The sequence below is a fragment of the Pongo abelii genome, chromosome 4 (genome assembly GCF_028885655.2).
Source record: "Pongo abelii isolate AG06213 chromosome 4, NHGRI_mPonAbe1-v2.0_pri, whole genome shotgun sequence".
NCBI classification, from domain to species: Eukaryota; Metazoa; Chordata; class Mammalia; order Primates; family Hominidae; genus Pongo; species Pongo abelii.
Window position 1 is genome coordinate 86,542,007 of NC_071989.2, and position 27,618 is coordinate 86,569,624.

At 45.0% G+C, this 27,618-nt stretch overlaps 1 protein-coding gene across 1 annotated transcript in view; it reads right to left on the reverse strand.

Annotated features, from left to right (window-relative positions):
* Window positions 1-21,001, reverse strand: part of ARSB (arylsulfatase B) — a 219,062-nt gene extending 198,061 nt beyond the window's left edge. Inside the window, exons 1-2 of the mRNA XM_024246894.3 lie at window positions 19,398-21,001; window positions 259-445 (exon numbers count right to left, since the gene is read on the reverse strand). Coding sequence (XP_024102662.3) covers window positions 259-445; window positions 19,398-19,712 — 502 coding nt within the window. The 5' untranslated portion in view covers window positions 19,713-21,001. The remainder of the gene's footprint in view (window positions 1-258; window positions 446-19,397) is intronic.
* Window positions 21,002-27,618: the final 6,617 nt, after the last annotated feature.

Sequence of the window (27,618 nt, forward strand, 5' to 3'; positions counted from 1 at the left end):
TTCAACGTGGATAGTAAACTCTTGCAAGGCCCTATAGTGGCATTTAGAACTCCGACAAAGGTAATGGGTTTGCCCACCATAAGGTCAGCACACAGCCCCGTTTACAGAGGTAACATTAGAAAGCAGCCCCATTACAGTGCCAACTGATTTACTCTGTGTTCAAATATCCAGTTATTTCATTTGATTGAACTTGGGTGTGTTTTATGAGATGGCTGCAGTTAGTCTAAGTTGTTAAAGAAGCATGTGCATTTCCATTACCAAAGTAGGTATCAAATCCTCGGCGAGTTGGAAGGCATTCTTTCCGGTACATTCCCAGGTGCCATTTTCCGACCATATGGGTAGTATAACCTGCTTCTTTTAGGAGCTGGGGCAGGAGTTTTTCATCCAGAGGAACACAGCTGGGCTGACAGGGCCAGATTATTTGGTGCTGTAAACCTGTACGGATCTTACAGAGATAAACATAAAATTATAGATTAATGACATTGAAATATTGTGAACAAGCAGATAAAATGGCCTTCTACCTTATTGATCATATCTGTTGACTTGGATGTTTAACTCTATTCCTGTACTAGCTTGAGGATATTTCTGAAAGGCAGAATTCTCTTATTCAAATAAAGTAGTGGACATAAACAGGATTTGAAAGACAAATAAAACCATTCCAACAAACAGATATTTTCAATATTTATCAAGGCACTATGTTAGAAACCACTAACTTGTTACTTCTTGCCTCAAAAAAAGTAGCAATAATATGTGGTGTGAATCTAACAAGAAAAAAGTGTTCCAATTTTGGGCACACAAGAAGTTGGTGTTTGATTAGAAGACACTTCTGTAATCTTCGAAAACTTGGTGATTTTTTTACAAGTGGTTTTGTTTTTGTTTTTGTTTTTGTTTTGAGATGGAGTTTCACTCTTGTTGCCTAGGCTGGAGTGCAATGGCGCAATCTCGGCTCATTGCAACCTCCGCCTCACAGGTTCAAGTGATTCTCCTGCCTCAGCCTCCCGAGTAGCTGGGATTACAGGCGCCCACCACCACACCTAACTAATTTATTTGTATTTTTAGTAGAGATGGGATTTCACCATGTTGGCCAGGCTGGTCTCGAACTCCTGACCTCAGGTGATCTGCCTGCCTTGGCCTCCCAATGTGTTGGGATTACAGGCTTGAGCCACCGTGCCCGGCTGAGTTATTTAACAGTATAATAAAACGATTATTTGCATTTTTTATTCTACTTTATGTAAATCATTATCTCAAAAGACAGTGTTCAACTTTTTCTTATAAAAAGTGGCCATCTGACTGCTGCTTGGGAGTGGCTCACACAAGTATGCCCGGGGCATAAGGTCCATACAGCAACTAAACTTTAAGCAATGACCACTTCTTAACTTTTGGTGTAATATTGAGTAGAATACCCACAATTATATGAAAAGGATATTAAAATAGCCCTTCCTTTTCCAACTACACATCTTTGTAGGGCCAGATTTTTCTTCAACTTTTACCAAAAATAATATATCATAACAGGTTAAATGCAGAAGCAGATACAACAACCTAGCAAACTTCTATTAGTAGAAAAGATGTACAAAAAATATAAAGCAATGCCATTCTTCTCACTTAACTATTTGGTTTTGAAAAAATAGAGCTTTTTTCATAAGTTATTTATGTTAATATAGTGGGTTTATTACTATTTTTCATTGAATAAAAAAATTTATAATTTGTTTTAACTTATGGGGCACATTTTGAATGGTAACAACCCACTTAAATCTATGCTCCCTGGGGTCCTCAATAATTTTTAAGCAAGTGCAAAACCCTAAGACCAAAAAGTTTGAGAACTGATACTCTAATGTCCAATAGTGATCATTGCCATGAGGAAAAGTAAAGAAGGAGAGGGAGACAGTGACAGAGGTGGCACTTGTGATAGAGTGGCAAAAGAAAGCTTCTCTGGGCCAGGCGGGGTGGCTTATCCCTACAATCCCAACACTTTGGGAGGCTAAGGCAGGAGGATAGCTTGACTCCAGGAATTCCAGACCAGCCTGGGCAACATGCCATGATCTCATCTCTACTAAAAATAAAAATAAAAATAATTAGCAGGGCATGGTGGCCTGTGCCTGTAGTCCCAGCTACCAAGGAGACTGAGGTGGGAGGATCACTTGAGCCTGGGAGGTCGAGGCTGCAGTGAGCTGTGATCATACCACTGCACTGCACTCCACTCCAGCCTGGGCAACAGAGCAAGACCCTGTCTCAAAAAAAGAAAGAAAGAAAGAAACCTTTTCTGAAGAGGAGATATTTGAGCAGTGACCAGAATAAAGTGAAGCAGTGAGACTTGGAGAAATCCGGGGTAAGAGCAATCCAGACCTAAGGGAATAAAAACTTCAAAGGCCCTGAGACCTGAGCTTACTAGACAAGTTCAAAAGGCCCGCCCAGAACCCAGTGTGGCCCTGTCACAGCTCTTGTGCTGGTAGGTGCCACTGTAGCCCCTGCTGCAGCATGACAGGGTATCCCTCCTTGTCTACCCAGTCCCACCCTTCCCTAAAACTTGACACCTCCTGCCTCCTTGTCCTGGCTTGGCCAGGGAGGTGCTCTTCTTTGTAGAAAGTGGGACTGGGGTCTCAAATTCAACTCTGCACCAGACACCAGCCTTCCCCAGCACTGGGAGCTCTTGATTTATAGAATAAACAGGCTCTGGGGACACGGGAGGTAAGAGTGCCAGTTCTCAACCCAGGCCACGGCTGGTCCCTTCATCAGCTATAAGGTGGAGAGCAAGAAATTTGTTGCTAACAAATGACTTTTTATAAGTGTTTATGAGTATTTTATTTGCCTTATAATTTAAAGCAGAATAGCATACGGCTCAGAGGATTAAATCCCATCCTGGCTTTATCACTTATGAGCTTTGTAACCCTGGGCAGTAACTTCATTCAGTAACTCACTAACTTCAATAACTTTAGTAAGTTAGGAATTGCACCTGCTATTGCTTTACTGCATGATCTCTTTCCACATCCTCCTAAAAGAACCACATGGAATATCTTAAGTGTTAAGTTAAAGTGGGTTTACCTTGAGGATGGTGGTTAAGTTCACTATCTTGATGTGGTGATGGTTTCACAGGTATATACCTATCAAAGCTTATCGAATTGTATACTTGAAGTGTGTACAGTTTATTGTATGTCAATCATATCTCAATAAAACTGTTTAAAAATAAAAGTGAGTTTAAGTTTCCTACTGAGATTGTTATGCCTCTCCTAGAAATAATCTGGCACCTATCTACATTGGGATATGTGTCAGATACCTTCTGTTTGCCCTTCAAATCCATGCTGCCTTCTGAGTCCTGCTCTCTGCCCTAGGAGGCTGACCTATGAGGATCAAGTCAAAGGACACTTGTCTTCTGGTTTCTGATTAGGCTTAGCCAATGGGGAGCCCTGGCAGAAGTGAGAGGGAAAGAGGAGAGTGCATGGCCTCACCTGACAGGCTGCTTAGCCTGGCTACATGAGTCTCTCTACCAAAGGTCACTCTGGAAGCAGACTTCTTTCTCTATCTGCCTCTCTCCTTCTAGGTTCTGGTAACTGGCCCTTCCTTTCTTCTCTTCTGGTCTAGGAGTAGTAACAGCTCCACTGGATTACTACACTATCCCTAGCATTTTGCCCCACACATTCACATCTTTTAAAATAGTCCCTTTGTAAATAAACCCTCCCTAATTTGAATGTGCCACCTCTTTCCAGCTGGGACCCTGAATGATAAGGATGTTATAATATCCAGGCTGGGAAAGGGAAGCATTCCTCTTAGCACATGTGCACGTGTGCATACACACACACATACACACACACACCCCAAATCAAAGAAGTATTCTTTCCATGGTTAACTCTGGAAGCTTACTGAAGGGAAAATTGACCCTAGGACTCAAAAACTTCATAGCATATAGTATGCTAATAGGCAACCAGGCAGGATAAGTAAAGATAATATTTTATGGAATCCAAAAGCCCCAGTGGAGATAAATGCTCTGCGAAAATTTCCTTAAATGGAAAGCTCATCCATCACATGCAGAGAATTAATTCTGATTGCTAGAAAGCACTGCCAAGAGATGTTGTGTGATTTGGTTTTCCTAAGCCGTGGGCACCAAGCCAGGTGGTCAGCTGAAGCCTGCCTCCATTACTGACAATCATATGGAGCAGGGAATGTGTTCTTTTCAGTTCCTGAGAATTTATTTGACAGAGCATTTTTATGGCATTATTGGGAAGCAGAAGCCAAACCCTGGATGACATCCAAAAACATGTTTTCGGTCTGTTCAAACACTATCTGAAGGAAGGAAGCTGTAACGTGTAGAGAAGCAGTAAACAGGCAAATGCCGAACTGGTTCCAACCCAGCACTTCAGCACAGAACTACAGAGCCACGCCATGCTGCATGGGGCAGGAAGGCAACCGGGCACCAATAGGAATCAAAAGAAAAAAATAAGGGTGCCCTGATAAACACAACAGAATATAAAACAATTTCATTCTAACACCCATCTGCAATGTCCAAAGAAGTGTGTGTGAATGGAGAAGGTTCTACATGTAATATACAAAAGTCCAAGGGGTTACCTCCCTGTCTACCATGTGTGGCTGTCTCCTCTTCATTAAACCAAATCTTCTCTCAAAAAACGACTTCTCCTAAGATTTTACTTGATCATCAAAAATCCTCTCCACAAAGGCAAAAGGTCTGCAAATCCAGCGGAGGACCTGCTTGTTCTAGGCTCTTTCTGTGACATAACTGAGAGATCCTTATTTACATACTGGTTGCATGTAACAATTTATTTGGTCCAGTGTGTTATTCTGTCTTCTGCACACCTAGGAGATCTTTGCAGTATAGTCTCATGAGCTTAAAGGAGAAAAACCAGTCTCTTGCTGGGGGAGAGGAAGATGGCAGCTCCCATATCAGAATCTCTTTCAATTCCCCTTTCAGAGGTCCAGACAGTCAATCGATTAGTTATCTATATGGGAGTTCAGAGCACAATATTTCAGCTACACTCAAACTCTCCCAAGAGCGAAGCAAACCACTGCTGCACAGAAGGCGACAGATGCTCTTTCTCTCCTCACCTCAACAGTGTTGAGATAATATCCCATTGAACAGAAGGGAGGTTCTGTCCAGTCAGTCTGGTCTGAGCAAAATGAACTCATATCCTCATGTGCCCACATATGTGTGCAATACCTCCTGCTGCAGTACTTAAAAATTCAGAAAAATGGGCCACTCTACCCCTCCACCTTATACACCAGAGAGCCTACTGGGAAGCTTCATGATCAGAACGCAATCACAGAACATGCTAGTGGCAAAGCAGGAGTTCAGAATTTCTAGCCTGTGCCTCGGCCAGTACACGGCAGGTTTTAACCACGGTCAAGTAACACTTGTGCCACCTTAGGGTTTATTCCTGGAGATGCCCAAAGAACAAATGGACAGTGGAAAATCTGCTCCCTCCCCACAGAACCCATCTAAAAAGCAGTCAGCTGCCCATGCTGCTGAAGCCAAGAGCTACAGACACGCATTATGTGTGCTGGGGGCCTGGCTTTGCCATCTGGCTTGGCCCTTCAGGACTCAGGCTGCAGAACTGGCCCGTGTCACTGACAGTTTTAAGAGTCTATTTATTTTGGTGTTGATTAGTAAAGAGTGCAAATCTCTGACTAAACCCACAAAGGGATGTTGTTTGTAAAAAAGAATAAACAAGTCAGAAAGGGTTTCAGTGCCTCCCTCTGTTTAAATTATAATTCCAAAGAAAGCCCAAATGGAAAAGGAAGAAAAATATAAAGAGAGCTGAGGGAAAGGAATCTCTCAAAAGGTGATATGATTAAGGAAACGCAAACAAAAGATAATGACCAGAGAGCAACAGCTTATGCTCAAAGTGATTCCTGAAATGACAAACCTCATAAATCAAGCAACCAGAAAATCTTCTAACTCAATTGGTCATATTCCACTTAGCTCCAAACTTATTTCCTTATTTCCTCATTTGCAATTTCCTGGCAGGTAAAAGATATAAAATCTGGAATTGTTTCTTTAAAATAGCTGCAATGTTTGCAGAATAAGGCCTCCGCACTCCCCTTCCCTCCTGGGAAAATGCCTCTTGGATTTGGCTAGGCTTAGGAAGGACATCTGGCTTTAGCAAACCCATGAAAGTCACCCCAGGGCTCTGCTGTGCTTTAGTGAGGCCATCTTGCTTGTCCCTATGGAGGTAATGCATCCTTTGTTTCTCCCCCTAAAGGAGCACAGAAATAAAGACACTGTTTTCTCTTAGGAGGCACCCATGGTCTCAGGGCTACATGGTCCTCTGACAGCTCCCTCCTCCTGTGCCTTTGCCAGGCAATCCTAGGAGCGCCCACCTTGAGACATTCATCTTTCCCCAATCCCTGCACCCTGTACACATTTCTTCCAGCTCTGCACTCTCCTGTGCCCCACTTATGAACCTCAAAGACCAGGGAGAGGCGACCACTAGCTGGAGTCCACTGAGAGGCCAGCAGGCGAGGAGCAGGCAGGACAGTGAGGGCGAAAAGGACAAGAAGCAGGAAAGGGAGGGCACGCTCAGGCAGAGCGCCTGCACCACCATGCCCTCTTCTGCCTGCAGCATGCATCTTTCCTGCTCACCTTCTTGAAGCAAATTTGAAGCAAAAGTAAAAAATTACCCACGATGCTCCAGCACAGCCTCCTTCCTATATTTCCTGCCCAAGGTTCCGCCTCAGGGGTGAGTGAAAAGCCGTGAAAATGTCTTGTCCATTTATCAGTGTGATTAAGAAAAATGTGGTTTGGATCCCTTAAGAATGAAACCTTGGAGTCATCTTTCATTGCTTCTATTCTGTGCCAAGGTTTATGGAGTTCTGGTGGAGTGGCCCCCTTGGTACCCAAGGTAAGGACATTCCCAGTTGAGGCCCAGAGTTACTTTTCTTAACTTTTTTCCCAGAAGAATGTTTTCCTTTAAGGCCTATCACTTTCTTACTCTTTAATCTTTTCAATTTCTTAAAAAAGAAGTAAAGGGATTAGAAATGACATGGCAATTTGAAGCAGTTTAATTAAGATGGTGAGCTCTTTCAGGAACTGTGTAAAAGTGCTTCTCACATTCGATCATTTAATTGTCCAACACTGAGTGCTTCTTTAGCCCAGAGACAAACAAGGCAATCTAATGGAGAAGTCAGACCTCAGAACCACTTATCACAATTAAAATGTGTACTAGGAATAACAAAGGTATAATGAATATTTTGTATTGAATAAAGTCAATTTGTAAGAATATGGAAAATTAGTAATACTAAGTTTTCTAGTTGAACTAAATGCAGTATACAAATTCTATTAGAAAAGCTGGAGAATTTTTAAACTAATATTTTTAATCGAGGTTTTAAACAAGGGGAAAATAAATATAAAATATATTTTCTCATATGCATAACACGCCTCTAAGCGATATTAAGAAAACAATAAACAGGAGCTGCCTATGGGGAGGAGGGTGGGGAGACAGGATGAAAAGATCCTTATCTATATATTTATATTTTTTACATCTTTTATATTTGAAGCTTTTGAATGTATTTCCTGGAGACGATTTTAAAAACAGGTTTTTTTTGTTTTGTTTTGTTTTTTTTGAGACAGAGTTTCACTCTGTCACCTGGACTGGAGTGCAGTGGCACCATCCTGGCTCACTGCAAACTCTGCCTCCCCAGGCTCAAGCAATTTCCCACCATCCACCCCCCTGCCCCCCGGTCTCAACCTCAGCCTCCTGTGTAGCTGGGACTACAGGCGACTGCCACCACACTTGGTTAATTTTTTAACTTTTTATAGAGATGGAGTTTCACCCAGGCTGGTCTCGAACTCCTGGACTCCAGTGATCTGCCCACCTCGGCCTCCCAAATTGTTGGGATTACAGGCATGAGCCATAGCGCCCAGCCAAGCTTATTTCTTTTAAAGAAAAAGAGAGAATATGTACAATTAATTCTAATTGGAATTACATGTATCCAAAGAATGCCACATGGCACTTGACTGTATTTCCTTAAAATATACCCATTTAGAACACCGTTAGATTAGAAATGTTCTTTAGTGTATAACAGCCTCAATGTAACACTACTTTTACAAAAACTGACACAAAAAAGTTCAAGTTTTAACACTTTTTAATGGGTGGGCAGCATTAGACCCAGGGAGACCCAGCCTCCCTCCTCTAGCTCTTGGCTTGCCTCTGGCACACTCATTCGCTCAGCTACCGTCTCATTCTTACAACAAGCTCGTTCCAGCCTCAAGGGCTTTGCTTCTGTTGCTCCTTCTTCCTTGTTAAACTTTGCTAGGATGTGTGCATGGCTGACTCCCTTCATTCAGGCCTCTGCTCATACTACCTCCTTGAAGACACCTTCCTGAGTCAAGATCACTTGACTTACTTTATTTTCTTCTCCACATTTATTGTCATGCTATTTAAATTCACCTTACTTAATTGTTTGTATTTCTTTCTTTTTTTCCCCCCCGAGACGGAGTCTTGCTCTGTTGCTCAGGCTGGAGTGCACTGGCGCAATCTCGGCTCACTGCAATCTCCGTCTCCCAGGTTCAAGCAATTCTCCTGCCTCAGCCTCCTGAGTAGCTGGGATTACAGGTGCGCACCACCATACCTGGCTAATTTTTGTATTTTTAGTAGAGACAGGGTTTCACCAGGCTGTCACCAGGGTTGGCCAGGCTGGTCTCAAACTCCTGAACTTAGGTGATCTGCCTGCCTCGGCCTCCCGAAGTGCTGGGATTACAGACGTGAGCCACCACACCTGGACTGTTTGTATTTATTTCACTTCCCTCTTGGTTACTCCTTCTCCTTACCTCACCCCCTTCAGATTATAAGCACCAAGAGATTCCCAGAGTACAGTGGCGTAACTTGCTGCTCAGTAAACATTTGTTGAATGAAAGAATGAATGAATGAATATGTCACACTTAATGGTGATCGACTGAAAGCTTCCCCTCTAAGATTGGAAACAAGACAAGTATATCCACTCACGCCACTTCTACTCAATATTGCACTGGAGGTCCTATCCAGGGTAATTAGGCAAGAAAATGAAATAAAAGGTATCTAGATTAGAAAGGAGGAAGTAAAACTTCTACTTGCAGATGACATGATCTTGCACTAAAAAACTCTAAAGATTACACACACACACACACACAATTAGAGCTAATAAGTTCATTAAGGTTGCAAAATGATCAATGTACATATATCAGTTGCATTTCTATGCAACAGCAATGAACTACTGAAAATAAAATTAAGAAAGGAAGTCCATTTACAATACCACTGAAAATAGTAAAACAGTAATAAATTTAACCAAAGTACAATGCTTACACACTAAAAATTATAAAACATTGTGAAAGAAATTAAAGAAGACCTAAATAGGCTGGGTGTGGTAGCTCACGTCTATAATCCCAACACTTTGGGAGGCCAAGGCAGGTGGACCATTTGAGGTCAGGAGTTCAAGACCAGCCTGGCCAACATGATGAAACCCCATCTCTATTAAAAATACAAAAACTAGGTGGGCATGGTGGTGGTTGCCTATAGTCCCAGCTACTCAGGAGGCTGAGGCAGGAGAATTGTTTGAACCCACGAGGCAGAGGTTATAGTGAGCTAACACTGTGCTCCAGCCTGGGCAACAGAGCAGAGCAAGACTCTGTCTCAAAAAAAAAAAACCCCTCTAAATAAACAGAAAATCATCTCATATTCTTGAATTGGAAGAGTTATATTGCTGAGGTAGTAATACTCTCCAAATGGTTTTACAGATCACTGAAATCCCTGTCTATCAAAATTCCACTTCCCTTTTTTTTTTAATAGAAATGTACAAGTTGATCCTAAAATTTATGTGGAAATGCAAGGGGCCGAGAATAGCCAAACTATCTTGAAAAAGAATAACAAAATTGGAAGACTTGCATTTTCTAATTCTGAAACCTTTGTAGTACAAAGCTACCGTAATCAAGACAGTGAGGCACTGGCATAAGGATAGGCACATAGATCAATGGAATCGAATTGTAAGTCATACGTCTATGGTCAGTTGAGTCTTGACAAGGGTGCAATGAGGAAAGAACACTCTTTCAACAAATAGCACTGAAATATTTGGACACCTACATACATCCACATACCTCAAATTGTACATAAAAATGAACTCCAAATGGATCAAAGACCTAAATGTAAAAACCAAAACTATAAAATACTTAGAAGAAAACATAGAGGTAAATCTTCATAATCTTGGGTTAGAAAATGGTTTCTTAGACATGGTACCAACAATATAAGCAACCAAAGAAAAACAGGTAAGTTGTACATAAAAATTTGTAACTTTTGTTTACATCAAAGGACACTATCAGGAAAGTAAAAAGCAATCCACAGAATGGGAGAAAATATTTGCAAATAATCTATCTGGTAAGGGTTTATTTAATAGTATCCAGAATACATAAAGAACTCTTACAACTCAAGAATGAGAAGATGAGCCTATGCCCAGGAGGGAGAAAGGACAGCTTAAAGGTTAGAACCCTCTCCCTCTCCTCTCCCTCCCCCTCCCCCTCCCCCTCCCCCTCCCCTTCCCCCTCTCCCTCTCCCCTTTCTTCGGTCTCCCTCTCCTTCTTTTTTCGGTCTCCCGCTGTTACCGAAGCTGGACTGTACTGCCATGATCCGGCTCGCTGCAACCTCCCTGCCTCGGGCTCCGGTGACTCTCCTGCCTCGGCCTGCCGAGTGCCTGGGATTGCAGGCACACGCCGCCACGCCTGAATGGTTTTTGTATTTTTGGTGGAGACGGGGTTTCGCCGTGTTGACCGGGCTGGTCTCCAGCTCCTGGCCTCGAGTGATCTGCCTGCCTCGGCCTCCCGAGGTGCTGGGATTGCAGACGGAGTCTCGCTAACTCAATGCTCAATGGTGCTCAGGCTGGAGTGCAGTGGTGTGATCTCGGCTCGCTGCAACCTCCACCTACCAGCCTCCTGCCTTGGCCTCTTAAAGTGCTAAGATTACAGCCTCTGCCCCGCCGCCACCCCGTCTAGAAAGTGAGGAGCATCTCTGCCTGGCCGCCCATCGTCTGGGATGTGAGGAACCCCTCTGCCCGGCCGCCCTATCTGGGAAGTGAGGAGCGCCTCTGCCCGGCCGCCCATCGTCTGGGATGTGAGGAGCGCCTCTGCCCGGCTGCCACCCCGTCTGGGAGGAAGGGAGGAGCGCCTCTGCCCGGCTGCCCCGTCTGGGAGATGAGGAGCACCTCTGCCCGGCCGCCCCGTCTGGGAGGTGAGGAGCGCCTCTGCCTGGCCACCCCTTCTGGGAGGTGAGGAGCGCCTCTGCCCGGCCGCCACCCCGTCTGGGAGGAAGTGAGGAGCGCCTCTGCCCGGCCGCCCCGTCTGGGAGGTGAGGAGTGCCTCTGCCCGGCCGCCACCCCGTCTGGGAGGAAGTGAGGAGCGCCTCTGCCCGGCTGCCCCGTCTGGGAGATGAGGAGCACCTCTGCCCGGCCGCCCCGTCTGGGAGGTGAGGAGCGCCTCTGCCTGGCCGCCACCCCGTCTGGGAGGAAGTGAGGAGCGCCTCTGCCCGGTTGCCCCATCTGGGAGGTGAGGAGCGCCTCTGCCTGGCCGCCACCCTGTCTGGGAAGTGAGGAGCGCCTCTGCCCGGCTGCCACCCCATATGGGAAGTGAGGAGCGCCTCTGCCCAGCCGCCCCTTCTGGGAGGTGAGGAGCGCCTCTGCCCAGCCGCCCCGTCTGGGAGGTGAGGAGCGCCTCTGCCCGGCCGCCCCGTCTGGGAGGTGAGGAGCGCCTCTGCCTGGCCGCCACCCCGTCTGGGAGGAAGTGAGGAGCACCTCTGCCCAGCTGCCCCATCTGGGAAGTGAAGAGCGCCTCTGCCTGGCTGCCACTCCCTATGGGAAGTGAGGAGCGCCTCTGCCCGGCCGCCCACTCTGGGAAGTGAGGAGCGCCTCTGCCTGGCCGCCCACTCTGGGAGGTGAGGAGCGCCTCTGCCTGGCCACTCCGTCTGGGAAGGGAGGAGCGCCTGTGCCCGGCCACCCCGTCTGGGAGGTGAGGAGCGCCTCTGCCCGGCCGCCACCCCGTCTGGGAGGAAGTGAGGAGCACTTCTGCCCGGCCGCCCCGTCTGGGAAGTGAGGAGCGCCTCTGCCCGGCCGCCACCCCATCTGGGAGGAAGTGAGGAGCGCCTCTGCCCGGCTGCCCCATCTGGGAAGTGAGGAGCGCCTCTGCCCGGCTGCCACCCCGTATGGGAAGTGAGGAGCGCCTCTGTCCGGCCGCCCCGTCTGGGAGGTGAGGAGTGCCTCTGCCCGGCCGTCACCCCGTCTGGGGGGAAGTGAGGAGCACCTCTGCCCGGCCGCCCCGTCTGGGAGATGAGGAGCACCTCTGCCCGGCCGCCCCGTCTGGGAGGTGAGGAGTGCCTCTGCCCAGCCGCCACCCCGTCTGGGAGGAAGTGAGGAGCACCTCTGCCCGGCCGCCCCCTCTGGGAAGTGAGGAGCGCCTCTGCCTGGCCGCCACCCCGTCTGGGGGGAAGTGAGGAGCGCCTCTGCCTGGCTGCCCCATCTGGGAAGGGAGGAGCGCCTCTGCCCAGCCGCCACACCGTCTGGGAAGTGAGGAGCGCCTCTGCCTGGCCACCCCGTCTAGGAGGTGAGGAGCGCCTCTGCCCGGCCGCCCAGTCTGGGAAGTGAGGAGCGCCTCTGCCCGGCCGCCCAGTCTGGGAAGTGAGGAGCGCCTCTGCCCGGCCGCCCAGTCTGGGAAGTGAGGAGCGCCTCTGCCTGGCCGCCACCCCGTCTGGGAGGAAGTGAGGAGCACCTCTGCCCAGCTGCCCCATCTGGGAAGTGAGGAGCGCCTCTGCCCGGCTGCCACCCTGTATGGGAAGTGAGGAGCGCCTCTGTCCGGCCGCCCCATCTGGGAGGTGAGGAGTGCCTCTGCCCGGCCGTCACCCCGTCTGGGGGGAAGTGAGGAGCACCTCTGCCCGGCCGCCCCGTCTGGGAGATGAGGAGCACCTCTGCCCGGCCGCCCCGTCTGGGAGGTGAGGAGTGCCTCTGCCCAGCCACCACCCCGTCTGGGAGGAAGTGAGGAGCACCTCTGCCCGGCCGCCCCCTCTGGGAAGTGAGGAGCGCCTCTGCCTGGCCGCCACCCCGTCTGGGAGGAAGTGAGGAGCGCCTCTGCCTGGCCACCCCGTCTAGGAGGTGAGGAGCGCCTCTGCCCGGCCGCCCAGTCTGGGAAGTGAGGAGCGCCTCTGCCCGGCCGCCCAGTCTGGGAAGTGAGGAGCGCCTCTGCCCGGCCGCCCAGTCTGGGAAGTGAGGAGCGCCTCTGCCCGGCCGCCCTGTCTGGGAGGTGAGGAGCGCCTCTGCCCGGCCGCCACCTCGTCTGGGAGGAAGTGAGGAGCGTCTCTGCCCGGCCGCCCCATCTGGGAGGTGAGGAGCGCCTCTGCCCGGCCGCCCGGTCTGGGAAGTGAGGAGCGCCTCTGCCCGGCCGCCCCCTCTGGGAAGTGAGGAGCGCCTCTGCCCGGCCGCCCCGTCTGGGAGGTGAGGAGCGCCTCTGCCCGGCTGCCACCCGGTCTGGGAGGAAGTGAGGAGCGCCTCTGCCCGGGCGGCCCGGTCTGGGAAGCGAGGAGCGCCTCTGCCTGGGCGGCCCCGTCTGGGAAGCGAGGAGCGCCTCTGCCCGGCCGCCCCGTCTGGGAGGAGAGGAGCGCCTCTGCCCGGGCAGCCCCGTCTGGGAAGTGAGGAGCGCCTCTGCCCGGGCGGCCCCGTCTGGGAGGTGAGGAGCGCCTCTGCCCGGCCGCCCTGTCTGGGAGGTGTACCCAACAGCTCCGAAGAGACAGCGACCATCGGGAGCCGGCCATGAGGACGATGGCGGTTTTGTTGAAAGGAAGAGGGGGGGAAGTGTGGGGAAAGGAAGGAGAGATCAGATTGTTGCTGTGTCTGTGTAGACAGGGGTGGGCATAGGAGATTCCATTTTGTTCTGACTAGGAGAAATTCTTCTGCCTTGGGATGCTGTTGATCTATGGCCTTGCCCCCAGCCCCCTGCTCTCTGAAACATATGCTGTGTCAACTCAGGGTTAAATGGATTAAGGGCGGTGCAAGATGTACTTTGTTAAACAGATGCTTGAAGGCAGCATGCTCTTTAAGAGTCATCACCACTCCCTAATCTCCAGTACCCAGGGGCACAAACACTGCAGAAGGCCGCAGGGTCCTCTGCCTAGGAAAACCAGAGACCTTTGTTCATGTGTTTATCTCCTGACCTTCTCTCCACTATTATCCTATGACCCTCCCATATCCCCCTCTCCGAGAAACACCCAAGAATCATCAATAAATACTTCATAAATTAAAAAAAATAACAAAAAAAAAGAATGAGAAGATAAATTACCCAATTTTAAAATAGGCAAAGGATCTGAGTAAACGTTTCTCCAAAGAAGACACAAAAATGATCAATAAGACATTAAAAGATGTTCAACATCATTAGTCATTAGGGAAATGAAAATCAAAACTACAATTAAATACCACTTCCTACTCACTAGGATGACTTGAAGGCTATAATCAAAAAGATAATGACAAGTGTTGGCAAGGATGTGGAGACACTAAAACCCACATACATTGCTAGTGGAAATATAACGTAGTATAGCTGCTGTGGAAAACAATTTCCAATTCCTCAAAGAGTTAAACATAGAGTTACCACATGATACCAAGACAGCCAGGTGGGCGGGGGTCCCTGGCAAAACTCCAGCTGGACTGTGCACTGGGGTAGAGCCACGAAGTGGCGCCTGGCCTCTCCTCTTCCTATGGCACCTGGGATTCAAACGGGCGATGAGGGAAGCACTGTAGCAGGGACTTTGACCTTTCAGCGGGTCCCTGTTTCCCCCTTTATTCCTTTTCACCCAATAAAACCCTGCTTTACTCACCCTTCAAACCATCTGCGAGCCTGAATTTTCATGGCCGTGGGACAGACAAGGACCTCATCGTTAGCTGAACTAAGGAGAAGTCCTGCAACAATACGGTGTTTCACGCCTACATATTAACCCAAAAGAACTGAAAAAATATGCTCATACAAAAACTTGTACATGGATGTTCACAGCAGCATTATTTATAATAGCCAAAAAGTGCAAACAACCTAATGTCCATGAATTGCTGAATGTATAAACAAAATGTGGCATGTCCATACGATGGAATATTATTGAGCCATAAAAGGGAACAATACATGCTACAACATAGACGAAAGGACATCTATTGTATTCCATTTATATGAAATGTCCAAAATAGGTAAAGTCACATAGATAATAAGAAGATTGGTGGTTTCCAAGGGCTGGTGGAATGAGGAAATGAAGAGTGACTGCTAATGGTTGAGTGGTTTCTTTCTGAGGTGATGAAAATATTGGTTACACAACCTTGTGAATATACAAAAAACCATTGAACTGGATACTTTAAAATGGTAAATTACATAGGATGTGAACTATAACTTAACATTGCCAGTGGGAATGTAAATTGGTACAATCCCTTAAGATGCAATTTTGCAATATTTATCAAAATTACAAATGCATCTACCCTTAAACCCAGAAAATTCCATTTCTAGGAACTTATCCTTCATATATGTTCCAATATGTACAAAATGGCATATGTACAAAGTATTCACTTCACCATTCTTTGATATATCAAAAGGCTGGAAACAACCTACATGTTCATCAGTATGCAACTGGCTAAATAAACTACAATGTATCCATTTAACAAAATATTATGCAGCCCTAAAAGCTGTGAGGATAATCTTTAGTCAACAAAATGGAATGATTGCAAATGTTAAGTAAAAACAAACAAACAAAATAGGAGCTGCAGATCAGTGTGAAGAGTATGTTACCATTCATACAGAAAAAAGAGAGAAATGATATATAAAAATATATAGTTCAGAGCATTGTTTGTCTACAAACATGGGAACTGGATGTCTAAGGAACTGTGTGTGTGTGTGTGTTGGTAGATTTTCACTGTAAGCCCTTTTGCAGCTTTAAGTTTTTAAGCCACGTGAATATATTTTCTATTTTAAAAATAAAATACAGATTTTTTTAAAGATTTCACAAATAATGAATGAATGAGTCATAGGGCAGTGGGAAGGCCCCTAGCCTGAGTGTAGAGAGACCTGAATTTCTAGTTCTTGAATTTACCAGTAACTACTTACCCCATCTGCTAATTAGTCTCCTCCATTGCCTCCAACCTGTACCCAGTCCCTACACATTTTTCACCATAGCATGCACATTTAAAATAGTTCATTTGTGAGGACTCTGAACAATTAAATGTCTCAATATAAAGGCTGAATTCAGGCTCCCCATTAAATAAGTTCCTAGCAGCAGAACAAGCAGTACACGCAATTTGTAAGATACATTGTGTTGGGCAAGATTAATCTTTCTACCAGTAGTTGGGGTTAGTATGATAGGTATGATAATGTGCATTTGCCAAGTTAGAAACTCGCCCTAATGGACACAAGAACCTTAGAGTTAAATTAATTTAGAGCTAGACAAAGTCTAGAGTTCAGCCCAACTCCTCTGTTTCACAGATGTGGAAATGATGGCCAGCGAGGTCACAGTCTGACCAGCCAAGATCGAAACCTACATCTCAGTTCCTAACCAGTCTTCTTTACTCAATAAATAATTTCTTAAACCAAAAAAACTAAAACTCAGGATTTCATGAGAGTATAAAGTCCAGTCAGTCTAGGCTTGTTTATCAACTTGTTTTTTTCTTTTCTAAAGTTAAATAATTGTGGGAAAGGGGTCTGTAAATACTAACTTAAAGCATGACTGCCAAGTTCATAGATATGACTCTTAACAACTTCCTTCAAGTACCTCATTTTGAAACAGTCAAAAAATTCCTTCATTTTATTGTCTAAAATTATGCATAACAAATGACTCAGAAATAAAATCTACTTTTATTTTACACGGAATATAGGCAATTCCTAACTCAGAAATATGATGGGTTGATTCGTTACATTGAGATGTTTATGAATGACCCAAATGTCCAAAAGTAATACAGGGATTATTTAATATGTATGAAGCAGCCCTTTGGATGTTATTTTTAATAATTTTGGCTAGGCAATATGGCTTAGTGGTTATAAGCATCAACCCTAGGGCCACGCGGCCTGGTACAAATCCTGGTCCAACATATACTAGTCTTGCAACCTTGGGCAAGTTTCTTAACCTCTTCCAGCATTAGTTTCCTTGTTATAGAACAGAGATGACAGAGTTGTTGTGAGAATCAAATGAGTTAACACTTGTAAGTGCTCAGAACAATACCAGCATATAGTATCTGAGGGAGACTCCTGAGCCTTCCCAGAAATTTCTACTTCATTAAAAGTGGACACTTGCTCACCCTGGGTAACATCTACTTGGGTCTCATGAACTCTAACAGAATAAAGTGGGTGAGAAAACTTGAGGAAAAAAAATGTTTGGGGAAGCAAGGCTGCTTTAGAATCAGCTACACTGAGAGGTCTCTAAACCTTTCAGAGTGCCCAGCTTCTCTACTCATCCTTTACTTCATAACCATGGGGCACTCTAAACACTAAAGTTTGTTCTCCAAGACATAATTTTGGTGACTGGTGGGGGAGGATGTTAGGGGACAAAAGCAACTGATTACAGGAATGGGTTTTTTGTTTTGTTTTGTTTTGTTTTGAGATGGAGTATTGCTTTGTCGCCCAGGCTGGAGTGCAGTGGTGCAATCTCAGCTCACTGCAACCTATGTCTCCCAAGTTCAAGCGATTCTCCTGACCCAGTCTCCCGAGTAGCTGGGACTATAGGCGCATGCCACCACACCCGGCTAATTTTTGTAGTTTTAATAGAGACGGGGTTTCGCCATGTTGGTCAGGCTGGTCTCGAACTCCTGACCTCAGGTGATCCCCCTGCCTCAGCCTCCAAAGTGCTGGGATTACAGGCGTGAGTCACCGTTCCCGGCCCAGGAATGGGTTTCTGAAGTTTGTATTTGCTCTCCTGTCCAACTCTGTTGGAAGGGAGGAAGTTGGAGAAATGAATGGCCCTTCCATTCTTTTGCAATCTGAGTTCAGTTCCTTTACTTCAGAGCAAATGCAGAACCCTTTGGGGTAAACCTCACCTTTCCCTTCTTCTTCTTCTTTACTGGCACATCCCTTTACTCCCACAAAGTGTCCAGGGTGAGATTTACACAATGTAGGGGATTCCTAATTACACGTAGCAGCCAAGGTCAGAACCGCCAAAAGTACTAAGGTGGATGGTGAAGGGAAGCATCCTTTACTTCCATTTCTAACCTTGGCTACAGCTATTTCTCACCCTTAGCAACACCCAATCTTTCCTTTTTATAAAAGTCTTCAGACCACTGCGCATATCTTTATCACAAGTAAGCCCTCCCTTCTCTTGATATTAGGACCACGTGAGGCTAGGGTTGATCTGAAAGGTTATGCGAACACATACTTGGGAGGGCGACATTCAAATATATATCCCCTGTCAGTAGCACAGTAAGCTCAAAATATTTTTGTTCAGTAAACAGCATATGTACTCTGTGAAGGCATGCAGGTGGTATCCAACAGTTCCCATTTACTGTATTTAATATGGTCATAATAACTTCAGGGTCTTAGAAATATGACAATCGTATTCAAATTGAGGGGAAAAAAGGCCAATTTCCTAAGCCCGAGACGACCAGTGGATGCAGGAAAAGCACAACGGACACTGCCTTGACCACTTTCTAGCTGTGCGATTCCTGCCTCGTCTGTAAAAGGGGGTAAAAACAACTACCTCATGCGCTGTTTCAATAATTCACTTTAAAAACAACAAAGTGCTATGCAAATGTTCTTGATATTCTTAGCCATCTAATATCTATGCACGCTCTGCATTTATATTTCCTTCGTTAACTGTGGAGCCGTTCCTAAAGGGAAGCTTTTAAAGCGATAATGAAGATGCTCAGAAGAGTTCAATACAAGGTTACATATGAAAGGAATGTCAGCAGCCTAAGAAAAATCAACCTAGCATCAGGTTTCATTCCAGGGGTGTTGAGAACCTGGAAAAAAATAATCTTTGGTGGGATACTCCTAACCCATGACCGCTGGGTTCCCACGGGCCAGGGTCGCACCCACGGCGAGCACCCCCTTCATCTTCCCTCTCCCCTCGTCTTTGCTCTCAGCCCGCGCCCTCCCCAGCCTCCCACCTCAGGACCGCTCCGCCTGTCGCGGCACCCAGCACCCGACATTCCCATAAACCCCTGCGCCCGGAGCTTCAGAAAACGAAAGACAAAGCCACCCGCCCAACCCGGCGGCCAGGGCGCGGGTCTGCGGGGCGCCGGAGCCGGGCATGCGCAGAGGCCGCGGCGGGCTGCCGACCTGGAAGAGCGAGGTCGGGCCGAGAAGCCGCCGGGGCCCATAACCGGGTCGGGGGTTCAAGACCTGCCTGCCAGAGCCCGCGGCCTCAAGGGCTGGGTAGGAGGGGGAGGGCGCCAGCGAGAGGCGGGGCGGAGGCGGCGGAGGCGCCGGGGGCGCCACGTACCTGGTAGCGGCCAGTGAGCAGCTGGCTCCGCGACGGCGTGCACAGCGGCTGCGTGTAGTAGTTGTCCAGGAGCACCCCGCCGGCCGCCAGCGCGTCCAGGTGCGGCGTGTGGATGCGGGAGCCGTGGAAGCCCACGTCGTTCCAGCCCAGGTCGTCTGCCAGCAAGAAGACCAGGTGGGGCGGCTGGCTGGCCCCGGCGCCCGAGCCCGGCGGCGTCAACAGCAGCAGCAGCAGCAGCAGCGGGAGGACGACGGAGAGGAGCAGCAGCCGAGGTCCGGGGCCTCGGAGCAGGCTCGCCGCGCCTCGCGGACCCATCCTTGGCCGCCCGCGGTCCCAGCGCCTGTGGCGCCACCAGCCCGGTGTACCGCTGATAGAATGAGGAACTGGGCTGCCGGGGCCTGCTCCGCCCCGGCGCGGGACGGCACCCCCAGCGGGCCGTGGGCTTGCGAGGCCGGGCGCTCGGCCCCCGCCGCCTCCGACCCGGGCCCCCGGCCGCTGTGGCGGAGGAGGAGCCAGAGACGAACCCGCGGGCGCCCGCTGCCCGGCTTCTTGGAAACTCAGCTGACGCTTGGAGGGCACCAAGGCCCGTTATCTTCCCCGGCAATGAAATTTGCACTGTGGTTTCCTAAAAAAAAAAAGATGTGTTCTTTAATAACGCTTCACAATTTACAAAGTATCTTCACAGCCCGCGTCTCCTGTAAAGCCTGCAACAACTCTGGCAGCTAGACATTATAATTAGTGCCAGTTTTTCATAAGAAAAAAGCTTATAAATGGTTTAACCTCTGACTCAGATCCTGAACCATGATGTCTAGCTAGCAAGTCATTTCTAGCGCAAGAGCCCAGCCTGTGGCAGGTGGGAGGACGGTGAAAAGGCAGAGACCTAAATAGCCTTTCACATTCATTTATGCGTAGTGTACACCCATGAAGCCACTTCCTCTCCACTAGCAAACAGGAGGCCAAACACACAGTCTGATTGCACGGTGCCCTTTGGAAGGTGCAGTTACTTTCAAGTTGCCCTGGGAGGATTTGGAGTGTTGTGTGGTCATTGAATAAATAGCTCATTTCTCTTGTCCGGATATGACCCCACTCACAGCTGGCTCCCCAACTAAGCAGTGACCCTAAGAAGCACACAGTATCTAGTTAGCCTGAAATATCTGTGAGTGGAAGGAAAAAATCCTTTAGTCACGTGCTTATTGAATTGGGAAGTTAGCTGTATGACCAGTAGATTCCCGTTGCCATCCAGACTTTCTGTCTACTCTCTGTCTGGAGATATTATAGCTGTTAACAGGTATAGGGGAAAATTTTTGCATTGCCTAGAGAACATACCCTTCCAGGTTGACTCTGATTCCGTGGAAGTTATTTACAACTTTATAAGTTATAGATAAATAACAATGGAAAATAATTCTTATTTATATATACACAAATGAACTTTATCCAGCGGAGTAGCAATCCTTCCCCTCCACCACTACTACCGAGGAAAACAGTTTCACCTTCGCTTGCACATTTATTTTAGTATTCCTGATCTGTTCTTTGAACTGTCCTTTGAATTGGTTTTAACACCTTACCAATTTCCTTATTAATGAGTTAAATAAAATCATGTATTCACTTTTATATTTGTATGAGGGTCATGATTTTACCTTTTTTTCCCCAAGAATCCTTTAACACATGAAATATTTGCCTCTTACATACTTACACTTTTTTTCTTTGCGTGAAGTAGATTGGTTTATGTTATATGCACTTTAATCTCTAGTGGAATCAATGAAATTTAGCAGAAAAAAGTGAAAATTTTAGCATTAGTTAAATTCAAAGGATAACTTTGAGGAACTGTTTGACTTATTATGTCAAGGGTTGAACTTTTCATTTAAACACCCTGTAGAAGATCTTGAAGGACTGAGAATTTCCGCTGTGGTTTTGTGTCTTTCTCCCCCATAATTCTTCCTTCCTATTCTCCTTGATAAAAATCAAGAAGAAATAATTGATGGGTGCTAATCTGCAGGAACAATTCCTCCTTTAACCAGCTTCTCCTGAAACTAGCTAAACTTGCACAGATTTTTACGTCCTATGTTTTTTAAATAAAAGCATATGTTAATAGTGCTCTGGAAATGTGCAAATAGAAGAGTTAATTCTATTTTCCATCTATGTATTGAACACAATGTGCAGTACAAGCTAGTTATTTTGTAAAATATCTCAATTGGAGTTTGATGTTTCTTCACGATTAGATAGAGGTTATGGATTTGTGCAGGAATACCACAAAAAGTGATGTGGTATGTTTCTCGGTGCTTCCTATTAAGAGGCACATGATGCTGAATTGCTTTCTTATGGGATAACTTTGTTAGGGTAAACATTTCTTCATTGTAAGGTTAATATTTTCTTCTTGTAATTAAATATTTTATGGAGAGATAATTTGAGAATATGTAATATCCTATTATGCCTCACAGACATTATTTTGCTTACCAGTTTTAGTATCTTGCTTCTTGCTTCAATTAGTTATAATTAGGATGGCTACCAAATGCTGATTTTCTAATTCCTTCATTTCCTCTATATTTATGAGTTGCCTTTCCACTGTAAGGAAGAACTTTCCCTTCTCATTTATTTATTTCACTATGAACTTGTGAATTCTTGTTTTAATCAATATGCTATAATCCTTTGCTATAGTTATTTCAATGCTCAAATTTTCTCTGTTTTGGCCAGTGGGAGCCCCTACAATCTGGCTTATATCCTTTTGGCATGTCCTCTTGAATCTTTGAGCATGTCCACACATTTTGATACAATGAGATTTTCTAGCCTCAACTTGCACTTTTCCTCTCCCAATCCTGGAATCAGACATTTCTCCAAGGAACCCTGATTCTTTTTTTTTTAGACGGAGTCTCACCCGTCGCCCAGGCTGGAGTGGAGTGGCGCGACCTCAGCTCACTACAATCTCGGCCTCCAGGGTTCAAGAGATTCTCCTGCCTCAGCCTCCTGAGTAGCTGGGACTACAGGCACATGCCACCTTGCCTGTAATTTTTGTATTTTTAGTAGAGACAGGGTTTCACCATGTTGGCAAGGATGCCCTCGAACTCCTGATCTCAGGTGATCCACCCCCATCGGCCTCCCAAAGTGCTGGGATTACAGGTGTGAGCCACTGCGCCTGGCCAGAACCCTTATTCTTTTTAGGGATGACATTTAGAAACCAATCTCTGTGTTTTAGATGTGCTCATTGCTACTGGGCTGTCATCACTTCTAGGATCTCTCTCAAGACAAAGACAGGAACTATATATATACACACACACACACTCACACATACATATATAAGTGTTTATACATACACCACACCCACATACTATATCTAAACATATGTATAAAACCATGAGTTTATAATGAGTACCTCTAATTCTATTTCCCCTCATTTCTATATGTGTATGGGTTGTACCAGTTTTCATCACTAGCAACTGAGTAGTATACTGAAAACAGTTTGGCAATTTCTTACAAAACTAGACCTATTCTTATCCTACAATCCAGCAGTCACACTCCTTGGTATCTATCTGAAGGAGGTGAAAACTTATATCCACACAAGAACCTGCACACATGTTTATAGTAGCTTTATTCATAGTTTCAAAAACTTGGAAGCAATGAAGATATCCTTCGGTAGGTGAAAGGATAAACGGTGGTACATCCAGACAATAGTATTCAGCAGTAAAAAGATAGGAGCTATCAAGCCATGAAAAGACATGGTGGAACTTTAAATGCATATTATGAAGTGAAAGAAGCCAATCTGAAATAGCTACATACTATATAATTCCAGCTATGACATTTTGAAAAAGGCAAAACTATGGAGACAGTAAAAAAGATCAGTGGTTGCTGGGTTTGGGAAGTGGGGATAAGTAGATGTAGCATGGGGGATTTTTTTAGGGCAGCAGTCACCAACCTTTCTGGCACCAGGAACTGGTTTTGTGGAAAGCAGTTTTTCCACCGACTGGGCAGCAGGGGTGTGGGGATGGTTTCAGGATGATTCAAGCACATTACATTTATTGTGCACTTTATTTCTATTATTATTACATTATAATATATAATGAAATAATTATACAACTCACCATAATGTAGAATCAGTGGGAGCTCTGAGTTTGTTTTCCTGCAACTAGATAGTCCCATCTGAGGGTGATGGGAGACAGTGACAGATCGTCAAGCATCAGATTCTCATAAGGAGCACGCAGCCTAGATCCCTCATACGCGCAGTTCATGATAGGGTTTGTGCTCCTAGGAGAATCTAATGCCTCTGCTGACCTGGCAGGAGGTGGAGCTCAGGCAGTAATGCAAGTGATAGGGAGCAGCTGTTAAGTATAGATGAAGCTCTGCTCGCTCGCCCACTGCTCACCTCCTGCTGTGCGGCCCAATTCCTAATGGGCCACGGACAGTACCATCTACGGCCTGGGGGTTGGGGACCCCTGTTTTAGACCAGTGACACTACTCTTTGTGATTCTACAATGGTGGATACATGTCATTATACATTCATCCAAACCCATAGAATGTACAACACCAAAAATAAACCCAAAACAAAATTGAACTTTACGTGATTATGTTGTGTCAATCTAGGTTCATCAGCTGTACAGATGTACCACTCTGGTGGGGATGTTGATAATGGGAGATGTAAGCATGTGTGGGGACAAGGGTTATATGGGAAATCTCTGTACCTTCTTCTCAGTTTTGCTGTGAATCTAAAACTGCTCTAAAAAAAACCAAGTCTTTTTAAAAAACGTATTATACTTTTTTTTCTAATCTGAGAAATGATATATCAGTATAGTATTTTGGTTTTGCTTTTCTCTTATAATAAAATTGAACATTTTTTTCATGTGATGAAGGGCCCTTTTAATGTCACTTTTGTGAATTGTCTGTGTTATTTTCAATTGGTTTTTGGTCTTTTCCCATTCAATTTTAAGAATTCTTTATATATTACACAGGTTACTCCTTTAATTGTGGTATTTATCACAAATATTTTCTTCCAGTTTGTCAGTTGTCAAATTGGTGTTTTTAACATGGAAAAGTTATTTTTTAATGTTAGACAAATTTATCAACATTTTCTATGATTACATCTGGATTCTGAGTCACAGTTAAACTATCCTTATACCAAAGTTAAAGTAAAATTTACCCATTTTTTTCTACTAGTAATTGTATAGTTGCATTTTTACATTTAGATCCCGGATCCATGGGCATTTATTTTGTGTACAATGTGGAATATGGATCTCCTTTTCTTTTTCCAAATGGCTGGCCAGTTGTCTCAGCACCATTCACAGGGAATTCCATTTTTTCCCCAATGATATGAGATGCCACGTTTATCATATGCTAAATTTCCACATATACTTGGCTCTATTTCTAGGTTTTCAGTTAGTTAGATTCTACTTGCCTGTCTGTTTACTCATAGCACCAGACTGTCTCAGATTTAGAGGCTTTACAGTATGTTTTCATGTATGGTAGGGCTAATGACTCTTCATAGCTTTTCACTTTCAGTGTTTTCCTGGCTGTTCCTGCGTGTTTTCTTCCTTTTCTTTTTCTTTCTTTCTCTCTTTTTTTTTTTTTTTTTTTTTTTTTGACAGTGTCTCCCTCTGTTGCCCAGTCTGGAGCACAGTGGTACAATCATGGCTCACTGTAGCCTCGACCTCCTGGGCTCAAGTGATCATTTTGCCTCAGCCTCCAAGGAGCTGGGGACTACAGGTGTGAGCCACCACACTCAGCTAATTTTTAAAACTTTTCTGTAGAGATGGGGTCTCACTACGTTGCCCAGGCTGGTCTTGAAGTCCTGAGCACAAGTGATCTTCCTGCTCTGGCCTCCCAAAGTACTGGGATCACAGGCATGAGCCACCACACCTGGCCCCAGAGTCTTTATAATATACAGTTGTTATATCTAAGAATAAGGAGTGCCTTTCCATTTAAGGTCTATTTTTGCACCTTTTAGAAGTGTTTTCCTCCTATCAGTTTTGCACTTTTCTTAAACTTATTTCTAAATATTTTTATCTTCTCTTGTGCTATTGAAATGGGGCTTTCTCTACCATTATAACTTTTAACTGGCTATTATTTGTGGACATGAAGGCTACTATATCTAACAATTTGCATCCTACCAATTACTGAACTCTTTTATTGTTTGAGTTGGTTTAATCACTAGTTTCTTTTAGGGTTTTCCCAGTACATAGTCATATCAGTAAAAACTATTCCAGTCAATTAGAAGGTGCAAAAATTAGGAAATAAAACAGAAATAAAAGCAGCTCCCAATTCAGAAGTGAGATAAAAGCTCATTGTTTGGCATCTGGCGTGCCTGGAATTCTGAACATATTTTTTACATAGAAATAGTATACATAATCACCTGGTTGCATTCTAACCCTCACAAAACCTATTTAACCTATAGTGAAAATCTCTTATAACTCCAAAGTCAGTAAGAAAAAGACCAACAAACCGATTTTTAAATGGGTAAAGTATAGGAACATAATTGTTTACAGAAGAGGAAATACAATGGCCATTAAATATATGAACAGATGCTCAATCTCACTCAAAAAGAGAAATTCAAATAGAAACATCAATAATATACCAGTGATAACTCAATGCTTTGGGGAGAGTGTAAAGAAACAAGCCCTCTTATACATTCATCAAAGAAATGAAATTTGGCATAACCTCTAAGGGGAACAACTTTGGATATCTATCAAAATGCACATACACTTTCATTCAGCAATCCCAGTTCTAGGAATTTATCCTATAGAGATACTCAACGTGAGAAATATACAACAAGATATTCATTTTAGCCTTATTTGTAATAAAAAAAAAGCCAATAATAGGGTCTGGTTAAATTAATTATGGAATACTAAGCAATCATTAAAAAGGATGATATGGATAATCTCCAATATACTGTTAATTTCTAAAAGTTAGGCAAAGGACACTATGGTTGGTATGCTCTCGTTTGCTTAAACATAGATGTGTGTATATATATGCATATATATAGATATATATAGAGAGAGGTGCATGCATGTTTACAGAGTATTTCAAGAATGTACGGAAGAAATAATAACATTGGTTGTCTCTGGATAGACTGGTTAACGGGGACAGGCATGGGAAAGAGAATAACTTTTCACCATATACCCTTTTGTATCTTCTAAATGTTAAACTCTGTGCATATATCATCTATTTCAAATAGTAATAATAAGGTAATAACATAGTTTACATTTCAACAAAAAGTAAAATTCATTATAATTGAGAACAGAGGACCAAGAATAAGTCTTTCCCAGTGAACACCTTTGTAAAGGCTGCAGGCCATGCACTAAGAGAATCATATAGATGCTAAGGCCGTGCCTCTTGATTTCTGTAGTTTGCAAGGTTCTTGTCTTGTGCTGACTGGTTATAAGCTACATTCAGAAGTCATGATTCCTGCATCTCGGTGCATCTCCTAATTGTTTTTGTTGCAATGTCTTTGAATATGACAAATATGACATGCAAAGACTAAGCAATTTTAAATATTTTCTCTCTAAATGATTAACTGTTGGGGTAGAGTAACAAGAGCTTCCTTGCTGGAGAGATAAGGGTGGTAAGAGATCTTTCTTCAGAGAGAAAACTTGAAGTTCACTAACTACATGTGGCAAATTGTGGTTAGTGTTACTCATTGCTTCATTACTACCCTGAACTGTCCAGAAGGAGATAGACTTGAACATCAGAAAGAAGACTAAACTTTGCTAATTTAGATTCCAGCTATTAAATATTTTTATGATCTATTTAGTTTTAGAAACAGATAGGAATGGATTTATTACTACCTTATCTAAGTGAGGAGCAGAGAGTCTTCTTAAAGGCCTTTAAGATCATAAACCAAACTTATAGAGGTGTTTTTCAGGTCCTTTTATCCTTCTTTTAGCTAACGAATACAAGTTATTCATTAGTGTTAACTACTGTCAATGCATTAAGAACCATCAAGATTCCAAGCATATGGAAAGGTAATTCTCTGGCCAGGTGTGCTGGCTCACACCTGTAATCCCAGCACTTTGTGAAGCCAAGGCAGGTGGATCACCTGAGGTCAGAAGTTTGAGACCAGCCTGGCCAACATAGTAAAACCCCGTCCATACTAAAAAAACAAAAATTAGCCGGGCATGGCGGCATGCACCTGTAATCCCAGCTACTTGGGAGGCTGAGGCAGGAGAATTGCTTGAACCTGGGAGGTGGAGGTTGCAGTGAGGCAAGATCACGCCACTGCACTCCAGCCTGGGTGACAGAG